A 13,912-nucleotide genomic window follows, 5' to 3' on the forward strand; every position below is an offset into this window, starting at 1 on the left:
CCAACTCCTTCAGTCTGTCCTCATAGGAGAGGTGCTCCAGCCCTCTGATCATCCTCGTGGCCCTTCTCTGGACACGTTCCAGCACCTCCACATCCCTCTTGTAATAGGGGCTCCAGAACTGGACACAGTACTCCAGGTGGGGTCTCACCAGGGCTGAGTAGAGGGGGAGGATCACCTCCCTCGACCTGCTAGCCACACTTCTCCTGATGCAGCCCAGGATCTGATTGGCTTTGCGGGCTGCAAGTGCACATTGAGAGCTCATGTTGAGCTTTTTGTCCACCAGCACCCCCAAGTCTCTCTCCTCAGGGCTATCCTCCAGCCAGTCACTGCCCAGCCTGTATTTGTGCCTGGGATTGCCTCGACCCAGATGCAGGACCCTGCACTTGCTCTTATTGAACTTCATGAGGTTGGCCTGTGCCCACCTCTCTAGCCTGTCAAGGTCCCTCTGGATGGCCTCCCTTCCGTCCAGCGTGTCTGCTGCACCACACAGCTTGGTGTCATCAGCAAACTTGCTGAGGGTGCACCCAATGCCACTGTCCATGTCCCCCACAAAGATGTTGAATAAGATAGGTCCCAGGACTGATCCCTGAGGGACTCCACTTGTCACTGGCCTCCACTGGGACATGGAGCCATTGACAGCCACTCTTTGGGTGCGGCCATCAAGCCAGTTCCTTATCCATCTAGTGATCCACCAATCAAACCCATGTGTCACCAGTTTGGAGACCAGGATGTGGTGCGGGACAGTGTCGAAGGCTTTGCTCAGGTCCAGGTAAACGACATCAGTTGCTCGCCCCTCATCTATTAATTTTGTCACCTGCTCATAGAAGGCCACCAGGTTGGTCAGGCAGGATTTGCCCTTGGCAAAGCCATGCTGACTGTTCCCAATCACCTCTTCACTATTCTTTTGAGCGAGTAGTGACTCCAGGAGGATCTGTTCCATGATCTTTCCAGGCACAGAGGTGAGACTGACTGGCCTGTAGTTCCCTGGTTCCATCACATTTCTCATATGGGCAACTGCTTTACCTGCACCCACAGAGGCAGCAGCTGCTGACCCACCAGATGCTGAATGTCTGTCTTAGACAAATTGTAATTTCAGTCCCACCACAGTAAGATGGTGAAGCTCAATGCTATGGTATACGATGAGAGGCAATCTGCCCTGGTCATACTCATCATCCAGCTCCACATCTCCTAGATACTTGTCAGATACATCTCTCCTCAGCATCATTTTAAGTAAAGACATGTAATTAATATATTTGAGAACCTCACAGAGAATTCCAGGAGTTAACACTAGAATCAAATTAGATTATTTGGTCATATAAATTTAACAACATAACAGAGACAAATGCCATATCCTTCCGGATCCTGATGAGATAAAACTTCCTACTGAAAAACCTAAAATGAAGCAATGAGCTGAATTGTTTCCCCTTCCCAAAGTCTAGTTCTCTCAGCTTCATACTGTAACATGAGTTTAGATACCTAGGCTTGTTTTTTGCAACAAAACAAAAATAAACCGTGGAAAAAAAGCAGCACATTTCACCACTGTAGCAGTCTGCGTGGAGACTTCTGGTTGTTCTGCCCAACATAGACAGTATTCATGCATGCCTACAGGAGCAGGCAGCACCTGAGGGGACAGGTTCTAGGAAATTCTTTAGCTTCTGCTGAAGCCAAAGAGCACAAGAGATGAGACCCATGAGACCGGGAGTTAAATTTGAAGATTTTATTAGTTGTTCTTCTGCAGAATCAAAATATTTAGGAAATTAAAGATTCCTCAAGAGTGCTGATATTTTATATATTTAGAACTCAAACAGTGTACAAAGTAATACTTCAAACCCAAAACCTCATTTCTAGTACTGGATGTTATGATGTAATTCTATAGAAGTGTGACTAATGGAACTAATGGAGTGAGTATGTTTGTTTTAAAGAAAGTGCTTGAAAGAAACCTCCTGCATCACATCAAGTATTATTTAAAACAAAAAAGATAACTGATTTCCTAGCAGGACATTGTATTAAATATCCTACAAATCTAGGGGATTAAGAATAGTGAGCTCCAGCTCTCTGCTTCCAGGTTCAAGAATCAACACAAATTGCAGGTACAAGCAGAGTTCACAGCTTACATGTTTTATGAGAATTTACACACCATTCAGCATTGGACCTTCATGCCCAGCATAAGTGTTGGATGCATGGGTAAAAAAAAAAAAGAACCAAGAGGAAAAGCTTCTCTCTTTATGCATAGCAACAGTTTCTGAACCAGTGTTTTACTAAGTCACAGACTTTCAACCAAAGAATAAAATTCCATCAAATGTAACCAATTAATCTGGACTATGATACAGTCAAGTAATTCAGTACAAGAAGACACCATGGAAAAAGCTTCAAAAAACCTAGTTTCATAACCAACATAAATTTCTTCCGTCCAACTCCAGTGCAACAGTAAAGGGGGAAAAAACACTCCCTGTCTCTAGGTATGTACATTCCCAGCAGAGGTTGGGCAGTCTAAACTCTCTGTGGCCAAGATGGAAAAAGGAAACTTGGGAAAGGACACTAAAATAAACTAATTTAAGAAAGAAAGTTGCCTCTCAGTGGAAAGTGAAATGCTAGTGATGCATGTGGGTGGGCTTGCTCAGTCACTCTCCCTTGTATGTGAAAAGCTGGACTCCTTTTTTGCAGAGAGCAAGTCACATTGGATGAGAATGTAGCAGGGCTGGTCCTGCTCTGTTGCACACCAAGAATCCAGGAATGTATTTCAACTGGCTCCTGCACGGGCCATTAGATCTTCCAAAGCGTTGTGTTGATCATTGTTATGCAATAATAAGACCTCCTTAATGTCTTTTAGTTCAAAGCCCATTTCTTTAAATTGACTCATTAGTTGTAGGAGTTCTGTGATCTGAAAGACACACACAGTCCATCATTTGTAAGAGAAAAGAGGATCAGTTCTTGGTGGAGGTTTAGCACAGAGCCAGTTTTCAGAGACTGGACATCCCATGGGGTGGATTCCTACTCCTACAAGTACAGTACATCCCATCTCTGTTTGGAGAAAATCCGCTCACATGAGAGCTGGCAGAACTCTGGGTGCAGTAGCCCTCAGAGCCTCACCTTCAGTCCTCTGTGTTTGCAGCTTTGCATTTACAAAATCCTCTCCAATAAGGGCACCAAAGCTCAGTCTGTGGGGACATCTCTCCCAGTAGGAAATTTATCAGCCTGGCCTAATTCAGATTCTGATTAATGTCACCCTGATCCTTCATCTAGCAGCTACTATTGAATCTATTTTTTTTTTAAAGGTACTTTGACTTTGGGAACACTACAGTAGCCCTTGCTATCAAATGGCTCTTCATATCTAGGGCAAATTTGGGGAGTTAGCACAAATCCTGTTTGGCCCATTGTGTCCAATACTACCAACATCAACCACAAATCTTCCCCAAGCTTTGGAAAACTAAAGTAACAAGAAGTGAATCAACCGATCATACTTTTTATGAACCCTCTGCCATTTAGGCCTCCATTCCACTTCAGGGTGTGTGTGTGTGTGTGTGATAGGGGAGGGGAGATGAACGACACAAAAAAAAAAAGATCAGGTTGAAATGGACAATCAGGAGATAAGTCATTTCCAGTTTTAGGGTTAAGCCAGTAGCAAATGCATTTCCTGAACTCATTCACTTCTCCCATCTTCACACTGTTTGCAAGCTCATCACTAAGTCCAAGAAAGGCAAAAAGGTATATATATGTATGAGGGGATCAGGTTACACCTCTAAAGATTTCATATAACTTGGCACACAACAAGCTTGCAAACTTCAAAAGATCCTGCTGTACTATACCCTGACTACCCGCTCCTGCCTCTGTACCTGTCTGCTGGTAAAGCAGACAGACAATGCACTAGACCCCAAAAATAATTTTTCAGTTTATTTCAGAGAGAGCAATAACACAATTTGCTGAGCAGCTAGGCAGATGTGTTTGTACAAAGGAGAAAATTCAGCAGCTTTTCTGCTTCTGAAATTAACTGTCTCTGTGCCTCACCACCAACAAAAATGAGTTCAAAACGTTACAACCATAATAAGCAGGGTCTTAAAAATCCTATCCCCATAAAAATACATGCAAGTGAGAGTGATAAAGCAACAATGCTAATGTTTAACACATTCACTTTAATCACCACAAGGATGTCCTTCATCAGTCAGTTTTGGAAACAAGGCAGCTGTGACAGTTTTAGGCTGTGCCTTTAAGAAAAGACAGCTACATAATTCTCTAGCTGAATGCTTTGGTGTAAAAAGGAAAACAAAGATAATTCTAAACGAATTTCATTGGTAGATCAGTAGAAATGTAACTTTAAAGATTTTAGTCAGAGTTCAGTTGGTGCAGCTGTCTTCTTTCTGTTCTGTTCTTGGACTAATGAGATAAGAAACTAACTTTTTTTTTTCTCCCTTAACAACAGTTTTGAGCTAACAGAATTTCCCTTAATATCCATTTTCTCTCTTTAATCCTTTTTGGGAAAAAAGGAGGAAGGGGGAAAGGGGGGGTTTGGGGGGAACCCTCCTCCATTGGGAGGGAGTTTTCTGTGTTATGTTCTTTCCTGTATATTTTTGTATATACTGTAAATACTGTATATTGTGTATATATTAATTGAATTTCATTCTGCTTGTAAAAATATAGGCTTTCCATTTGCTTCTCCAACTGAGTTAGCTGTGGTTTGTGTGTGTGGGAAGAACTGAACTTTTCTCACTACCACAGCAGCATTACCATGAAAGCCAGAATTACATCATCCAGAGGAAATGCTGATTAAATTCCCCATCATGGTGCTTTCTCTCTCTATCCTTTCACACATTGCACCCTCACCTTGTCCTCTGAACACTGGTACATTTCCAAAGCTGCGTCAACAAGAAGAGGATCAAAGCCCTTCTCACAAAGCTGTCCATGTGCAAACAGGTAATCCAAAACCTGTGGGTAATGAAGAAAAGAAACTAAGTTTGCAGAGTGGCATTTGCAGCATGCAGTTGAATACCACATCTGTACATGCAGAGGGGTCAAGCACAACTCTACCTCAGGCTTCACCAGGGACTCAGAGAAAGTCCTTACTAGTAGAGCTAAGATGCTCTTTATGCAAGAGTTCATTCAGAGAGAACAAACAAGTCCTATCCTCCTGTGCTCTTCCATCAGCTCTTAATGTCATCTTCCTCTCTAGTCAAACTGTCACAACAGTCTCAGAAGTCTGTCTTTAGCCTTCTGTGCCTGATCCCTGAGCAGAAGGCAGAAGTTTACTTGTGCTTTTTATATTACATGTTTTAAAAAAGAAACTGTAGGTTCAGCAGTTAAGATGTGTCAGCTTTTCACTTCCTCTCAAACAGCTGCAAGAGCTGTCAGCAGTCAGCCTTTTAAGATCAACTCAGCATACTGGTAAGCAAGCTGCAAATTCCAGCTCACATGCCCAGAAACTGCTGTCAAATTTCTTATCTATCCTCAGATTTGAGAGGTATGGTGAAAGGTCAGATAGGTACATGAAGGAATGCAGCCTGCAAACACAAGGGCATTTTTTCCATTTGATACTACAGTTCACTCCAGTACACATCTTAAATTGTTCTCAATGCATAGGTAGTAGGCAAACAGATCAGCTCCACAAGTAGAAATCACTGGGGCACTTCTCCTCAGGCAACATGTGCAGTCCTGCCAGGTGATGCTCTGCACAGCACACAGCCTGGCTAGGTTCAGCACAGAAAGTTTAGTCACAATCTCCCCACTTTAAAATGTTTGTTTGAAGTGGATGCAAGACCCAGAGCCATGCTTCACCCTGCAGTGCTTTATGCTATCTGGTTTTAGCAAGCATTTGAGGCCTGGATGCCATCCTGTGCAACCTGCTCTTGGTGGACCTGCTCTGGTGGGGGGGGGGGTTGGACTAGATGATCTCCCTTCCAATCCCTATCATTCTGTGATTGTGAGATAAGCATGTGGGGACAGTCTCTCTCTACAAGGAGATGACAGCATTGTAACCCATGCTCAGAACAAGGGAAGTTGGCTATTTTTCTGTCACATGGCACTAAGCATGTCATAGAGCTATGCTAAGCTTCCTTCAGATGGTTTTGTGGAGCTTAGGCCCCATCCCAAGCACAGCACATCTCCAACCCAGCACCCACAAGCTCTTACCTGCTCTATGTTGTGTCCCTTCTTCTTCATGGCTTTAAGGACGTTTTCAGGTGAGTACCCCATGTTGACGACCATCTCTATGCACTGCCTCTCACTAGCAGAGAGGACATGCTGTAGTTCAGGAGCGGGGCCACCTGACTGCTTTGTGTGACTGGTGTTATTGGGAACTTTAGACAGTGAGAAATTTTGGTGCGTTACCTAAAGGGGAAAACCCAGAGGCTGAAATAATGGTCATCTTCTGCATCTTCACATCCTATTTCTGGCTAGTACAGAACCAGGATACCCCATGTAATTAATCTGAGAGGCTTTCTAGACTGCCCTTGGGAAGTTATTCACACAAAGTCTAACTCCCACCATACTCTTTTTACCCTCAAAACAATCAACAACCTGGGTTCTTTGCAATATACCCTGTCCTACTGTTGGAAGAAAAACTTTCAGTGTCAAAACTTATGATGTAGTCAAACCCTGTACCTCAGAGGAAGAAGGGAGATTGCTTCCTTCACCCCTAGTTTAATTGTCACCTATAATTTTCTGTACTCAAAGAACACTACTTCTGGAGAGTTTCAGAAACATGATCCAGTGCAAGCACAGAGGTATTTGGGAACTTACCACAGGGATTTCTGTTTTCTTATAGTCTGGGTGTACCTGTTGGAAAACACACAAATAAGATCACTATAAACATTATGTACCAGGGAGCAGAATTTGCTACAGCTATGGAAGAAGGGTTTTACGGAAGAGATCTGAGAATAAGTCTACCATACTAGGGAGACTTGTGATCAGGCTTCCACATGAGATGTGAATAGAATAGAATAGAATAGAATAGAATAGAATAGAATAGAATAGAATAGACCAGGTTGGAAGAGACCTTCAGGATCATCGCATCCAACCTATCATCCAACACCACCTAAGCAACTATACCATGCAACCAAGCACCCTATCAAGTCTCCTCCTGAACACCTCCAATGATGGTGACTCCACCACCTCCCCAGGCAGCCCATTCCAATGGGCAATCACTCTCTCTGTATAGAACTTCTTCCTAACATCCAACCTAAACCTCCCCTGGTGCAGCCTGAGGCTGTGTCCTCTTGTTCTGGTACTGGCTGCCTGGGAGAAGAGACCATCATCCGCCTGTCTACAACCTCCCTTAAGGTAGTTGTAGAGAGCAATAAGGTCACCCCTGAGTCTCCTCTTTTCCAGGCTGAGCAATCCCAGCTCCCTCAGTCTTTCCTCATAGGGCTTGTGTTCCAAACCCCTCACCAACTTTGTTGCCCTTCTCTGGACTTGTTCCAGCAAGTCAATATCCTTCCTAAACTGAGGGGCCCAGAACTGGACACAGTACTCGAGGTGTGGCCTAACCAGTGCAGTGTACTGAGGCAGAATTGAATAGCCATCATAAGGATCATTTCTTCTCTCAGCACTCTAGAAAGCCAGATTATACTCTGAGAAGGATTGACCCATTCATAATAATTGTAAGGGGTTTTTTTCTGTCACTCTGACTGGTATGTGTTCATACGGCTCAGTGTAACACATTGTCTCCTGTCTTGACTCAGTGCTATGCTGCCTGAATGACAATGAAAATTTTAAAGTCATTTCCTGGAGACTTTCCTTGATATTTTTGACCATAAGAAGGGGTAAAAGAAACATATGCCCTTTTTCTACTCTCAAAGCACTGCATTTCATACACCATATATGAGCAGCATAGCACTGGCTAAAAAGAGCACATGATTTTTCTACCAATGCCCAACACTTGGTCACATTCCTAGTACTCCAACAGGGCTGGATAATGTTCTCCACTGTACACTCATTCTATTTCTGCAGAACCAGGCTGTCAGAAGGCAGAACTAACTCACCACTTTATATTACTTAGCCCAAGGATAACAGGAGTGCAAAGTCAGAATTTTGCCCCATCAAATCTGCACATTTCAATTAATCCATTTAAAAGTCTGCATTTTAAATCAAATTATAAAAAACTGCAAGGAATTACTTTGGACCAAGAGCCTCCATTTACTGGCTTTCCTTAATACCTTTTAAAGCAAATATATATTGCTTGAAAGCTTATCCACTTCTTTCAGAAAAGCTCTCTTCCACACCACTTCCAATCCTCCGCCCGCAAAAGAAAAAAGGAAAAAAAACCAAACACCCACCCAACCAAAGAAAAAAATCCCACACAAACAAAAAACAAAACAAAAAAGCACAACAACAAAAATTCATTTATAGGAAAAAAAAATTGGAGAATATATATTAGGATTTTGGCAAATTCCATCTCTTGGGGAAGGGGGGGGGGAGCTTTGTTCTTAATTTCTATCTCCTAGAAGATAAATTCTTACCCTTGAGATGAAAATTGACAAAGACCAAGATATCATGTTCAGTCTGATGGACTGGTTTACTCAAGAACCTCTCCCCATGGTGGTAGAGAGGTTCAAAGCTCTTTGCACACTCCCTTCCTCCAGGTACTTTTGCCAGAGCAAAAAAGCACTAGAATACTGGATACTCTAAAATGGAGGTCTGGAGTATTCTTGAAATCAGCTGGTTATCAAATTGAAAGATGATGCTTTGATATTGATGCTGCAGCCAGGAAAACATAAACTGCTTCTGATACCAGAGACTCAAGAGTCCAGGAAAACCAATTCCTCCTCCTCAGTCTGAGCTTGACAACCCATGCTTGTGGTCAGTGACTTCTGGAAGAGGAAGGAAACAGCCAAAGGATTTGCAAGGGCCAAAGCCAGGACTGGTCACTCAGCAGCTGCACTCCCTTAGATAGCAAATTTGCATCTCAGTGCCCTTCAGGAAGCAAACATGCAGTGCTTTCAGTTGTGCTTTTCCACTGTGCCTACTTCTAGAGACTTCATACACAGGCCAGGAACACTGTGCGCAGCTGGTGTGCCTGAACAAATTATGCTACTGCAGTTGTATATATATTCATTGGTTCACCAGGAGTGCCCCATCCTCCAGTAACCAGAGATTTCTCTATATAAAATGCATCATACTAATCAGATCTCTGGTCATCTTTGTTTAATTCCAACCTGTTGTTTCACTCCTAATTTCTCCCTCTGCTAATGCTGCAAAAAAGCAAACCAGTGAGCTTCAAAAAAACCCCAAAAATCTCAGAAGAGAGGGGACCACCTAGGACTGAATGAGTGCATCCTCAAATAAATTGTAAGTTTATTTCAATCCAAAAACCCCAAGACTCAAGTTCCTGGTAAAGCATAAATTCCAGTGATAAATCCAAATCCAAAGTTACAATTTCTAGTCTCGTGAGAAAAAAAATTATATATAAAATCACTGTGGAATACACTGAGACATAATTGTCCTGAGGACAGGCTTAATCTTGTATAACCTTGAACAAAAGGGATGCATGACCCTTTGGCCCCCAGCCATAGAGATGACTGTGACTTACTTCTATCATTTTCATACTTTGAGGACTTTTGTTACATTTACTTCAGTGTCTTGCAGCTCAGCTGTCATTTTCCAGACACTGGGACCATATTATAAAAGTATAAACAAAGTATATTTCTTAAGTCTTGGAACTGAAACAAAAGGAACTAATTTTGTTAGCAATACATATTTCTTGGTTTCCGAGTTCCAAAGCAGTAATAATTTCCAATGAAGATCTTTATTATTTCTCCTAGTAAGACTATTTTTTGCTTGTTAATCAGTTTGCCTCTTCCTTTACAGAATTCTCAAGAATATACCTTCCTTCTTAGCCTTAAATAAGTTTTAATCCAGCATAAACATTTGAATAATTAGAATGAAAATTTAGCCACTGGAATACCTATCTAGCTGTGATTTTTCATCTTAATCCATAGAGATGTCATGTGTTATACTTCAAGGTTTCACCTCTGAGATACATACAATCATACAATTGACTCACAAACCTGTGCTCTATAGCAGCAAGCAGGTTCTGAGCACACTTCAGCTACTACCAAAGTTTACTACATTAAATTTGTTCTAGTGATCAGCTGTTATGCTGTGCTCTCATGAATATGCTGCCAGAATACTGTATTCGAGGTCCCTCTGCAGATCCTCTCTACCCTCCAGCAGATCAACTCCTGCCCCCAGCTTGGTGTCGTCCGCAAATTTACTGATGATGGACTCAATGTCCTCATCCAGATCATCAATAAAGATGTTAAAGAGCACAGGGCCCAGCACTGATCCTTGGGGCACACCACTAGTGACTGGCCGCCAGCTGGATGTGGCGCCATTCACCACCACTCTCTGGGCTCGGCCATCCAGCCAGTTCCTAACCCAGCTCAGAGTGCTGCTGTCCAAGCCATGGGCTGACAGCTTGGCCAGGAGTTTGCTATGGGGGACGGGGTCAAAGGCCTTGCTGAGGTCCAGGTAGACAACATGCACAGGACTCCCCACATCCACCAGGCGGGTCACCTGATCATAGAAGGAGATCAGGTTGGTCAGGCAGGACCTGCCCTTCCTAAATCCATGCTGGCTAGGCCTGATCCCTTGGCCATCCTGTAAGTGCTGTGTGATTGCACTCAGGATGACCTGTTCCATGATCTTGCCTGGCACTGAGGTCAGGCTGACAGGCCTATAATTCCCTGGCTCATCCAACCGGCCCTTCTTGTGGATGGGCACCATGTTGGCCAGCTTCCAGTCCTCTGGAACCTCTCCAGTGAGCCAGGACTGCTGGAAAATGATGGAGAGTGGCTTGGCCAGCTCATCTGCCAGCTCTCTCAGCACCCTAGGATGAATCCCATCTGGTCCCATGGACTTGTGGGGATCCAAGCTGCTGAGGAGAGTTCCAACCACCTCCTCATGGAACATAGGGAAACTGTGCAGCTCCCTGGCTCCTTCTGCCAGCTCTGCAGGCCAGCTGTCAGGAAAACTTTCTGTCCTTCTAGTAAAAATTGAGGCAAAGAAGGTGTTAAGTATCTCTGCCTTTTCCTCATCCCTTGATACAACATTTCCCTCCATGTCAACCAAGGAATGGAGGTTGTCCTTTCCCTTCCTCTTGCTATTAATATATTTATAGAAGGACTTTTTGTTGTCCTTCACAGTAGAGGCCAGTTTAAGCTCCAAATGTGCTTTTGCCTCCCTAATTTTCTTCCTACATGATTTGGCAACATCCTTAAGCATTCCATGGGTTGCCTCACCTTTCTTCGAAAGGTGATACACCCTCTTTTTTTCCCTTAGTTCTATTAAAAGTTCATTAACCATCCAGGCTGGCCGTCTGCCGTGGCAGCTCATCTTCCGGCACATTGGCACAGCCTGTCCCTGATCCTTCAACAATTCTTCCTTGAAGTAGGTCCAGCTCTCCTGGACCCCTTGATTATTAAGGGCTTTATCCCAAGGAACCCTCTGAATTAGTTCCTTGATAGGAGGATCCCACCTCAGGTTCCCCCCAAACCTCTTTCCCTCCTTCCCTTCCCCCTCAAGTTAATTTGATGAAAAAGGAGAAAGAGAGAGAAAAGGATATTAAGGGAAATTCGTTAGCTCAAAGCAGTTGTTAAAAAGTTAGTTTTCTTATCATTTTCCGTCCAGGGTCAGCTGTATGCTCTCTGGCCAAGAAACGAAAGACAGAACAGACTGAAGCTGGAGTGAGTGAGAGAAAATAATGTGAGAGACATCTCACATATGACCAATGAAATTCATTTAGAATTAATCTTTGTTTTCCTTTTTATACCCAAACATTCAGCTAGAGAATTCTGCAGCTATCCTTTCCTTAAAGGCACAGCCTAAACTGTCACAGTGTGTCTTCTGTCTTCTCATTCACCTCACCCTCAACTTCCAGTGCCCCATACTTGTTTGGCAAGGGCAGCTGGGAAGGTGAGGGGAGCTGTGAGGATTTTTCCTTGCCTCTCCTAAGAAGGGACCTGTATCCATTTCCTGCTGCTTCGTGTGTCACCTCCCTCTGCTAAGGGAGCCTCCAGAGCCTGGTTCCTCAAATCCAACTCCCTTTCACATTCCTTTACAGTCCTAAGTCTAGCAACTTCTTCCTTTAGTTCAGCCACTACATTAAGCAGATAATCGAGCTGCTGACACCTAATGCAGGTGTGTGACCTCAAATGGTCACATCTCCATTGCCCTTCATTTCAGGTGCCAGGCTCCAGCACTCTCTGCAGCCAGTTGCCTGGACACTTGCCTGCTTAAGTTCAACCTCAGTCTGGGTAGACACAGATCTTTTGAAAACAGCTTTGCATCGAGTTACCACCATCCCTATCCCTGGCCACATGACCTAACTGGAGAACAATTCAGGAATGAGCCCAGATGACTCAGCACCTCCCTCCCTCTGGTGAAAGCACCACCACTGCAGCAGTCTGGCCTCTTGGGAGAGAAAAGCTGGCTTGGGGGATGGGGGGGGACATGCAGCTCCGCACGGTGTGGTGTCTAGGTCCTGCCTCGGTGCACCCCAACTCCCTCAGTCTGTCCTCATAGGAGAGAGGTGCTCCAGCCCTCTGATCATCCTTGTGGCCCTTCTCTGGACACACTCCAGCACCTCCAGATCCTTCCTGTAATAGGGGCTCCAGAACTGGACGCAGTACTCCAGGTAGGGTCTCACCAGGGCAGAGCAGAGGGGGACAATCACCTCCCTCGACCTGCTGGCTATGCTTCTCTTGATGCAGCTCAGGATGTGATTGGCTTTCTGTGCTGCAAGTGCACACTGGTGGCTCATGTTGAGCTTCTCATCCACCAGCACCCCCAAGTCCTTTTCTTCAGGGCTGCTCTCAAGCTAGTCACGGACCAGCCCATATCAGTGCTTGGGATTGCCCAAATGCAGGACCTTGCATTTGGTCTTGTTGAACCTATGAGGTTGTCGTAGGCCCACCTCTCCAGCCTGTCAAGGTCCCTCTGGATGGCCTCCCTTCCCTCCAGCATGTCTGCTACACCATTCAGCTTGGTGTCATCAGCAAACTTGCTGAGGGTGCACTCAATGCCACTGTCCATGACACCCACAAAGATGTTTCATAGTTTCATAGTTTCATTCAGGGTTGGAAGGGACCACAAGGATCATCTAGTTCCAACCCCCCTGCCATGGGCAGAGACACCCCACACTAGATCAGGCTGGACAGAGCCTCATCCAGCCTGCTCTTAAACACCCCCAGGGACGGGGCCTCGACCACCTCCCTGGACAACACATTCCAGGGTTTCACCACTCTCATGGTGAAGAACCTCCTCCTCACATCTAGCCTGAATCTCCCCACCTCCAGCTTCATTCCATTCCCCCTAGTCCTATCACTACCTGAGATCCTGAGAAGTCCTTCCCCAGCCTTCCTGTAGGCCCCCTTCAGATACTGGAAGGCCACAATTAGGTCACCTCGGAGCCTTCTCTTCTGCAGACTGAACAGCCCCAACTCCTTCAGTCTGCCCTCATAGGAGAGGTGCTCCAGCCCTCTGATCATCCTTGTGGCCCTTCTCTGGACACGTTCCAGCACCTCCACATCCCTCTTGTAATAGGGGCTCCAGAACTGGACACAGTACTCCAGGTGGGGTCTCACCAGGGCTGAGTAGAGGGGGAGGATCACCTCCCTCGACCTGCTAGCCACACTTCTCCTGATGCAGCCCAGGATCTGATTGGCTTTGCGGGCTGCAAGTGCACATTGAGAGCTCACGTTGAGCTTTTTGTCCACCAGCACCCCCAAGTCTCTCTCCTCAGGGCTACTTTCCAGCCAGTCACTGCCCAGCCTGTATTTGTGCCTGGGATTGCCTCGACCCAGATGCAGGACCCTGCACTTGCTCTTATTGAACTTCATGAGGTTGGCTTGTGCCCACCTCTCCAGCCTGTCAAGGTCCCTCTGGATGGCCTCCGTTCCCTCCAGCGTGTCTGCTGCACCACACA

At 45.0% G+C, this 13,912-nt stretch overlaps 1 protein-coding gene across 4 annotated transcripts in view; it reads right to left on the reverse strand.

The window, feature by feature from the left end:
- Positions 1–1,693: 1,693 nt before the first annotated feature.
- The window catches only part of UBAP1 (ubiquitin associated protein 1), a 125,482-nt gene continuing 113,263 nt past the window's right edge, over positions 1,694–13,912 (reverse strand). For 3 of the 4 annotated variants that reach the window (XM_068143137.1, XM_068143138.1, XM_068143141.1), the window contains 4 exons: positions 6,730–6,765; positions 6,121–6,318; positions 4,819–4,920; positions 1,694–2,881 (listed from right to left, as the gene is read on the reverse strand). In XM_068143137.1, coding sequence (XP_067999238.1) covers positions 2,741–2,881; positions 4,819–4,920; positions 6,121–6,318; positions 6,730–6,765 — 477 coding nt within the window. In that variant the 3' untranslated portion in view covers positions 1,694–2,740. The remainder of the gene's footprint in view (positions 2,882–4,818; positions 4,921–6,120; positions 6,319–6,729; positions 6,766–13,912) is intronic. The other variant, XM_068143139.1, reaches the window with a different exon arrangement.

The sequence above is a fragment of the Melanerpes formicivorus genome, unplaced genomic scaffold (assembly GCF_026170545.1).
Source record: "Melanerpes formicivorus ecotype bairdi unplaced genomic scaffold, bMelFor1.0.p_v2 SCAF_9, whole genome shotgun sequence".
Lineage (NCBI taxonomy): Eukaryota > Metazoa > Chordata > Aves > Piciformes > Picidae > Melanerpes > Melanerpes formicivorus.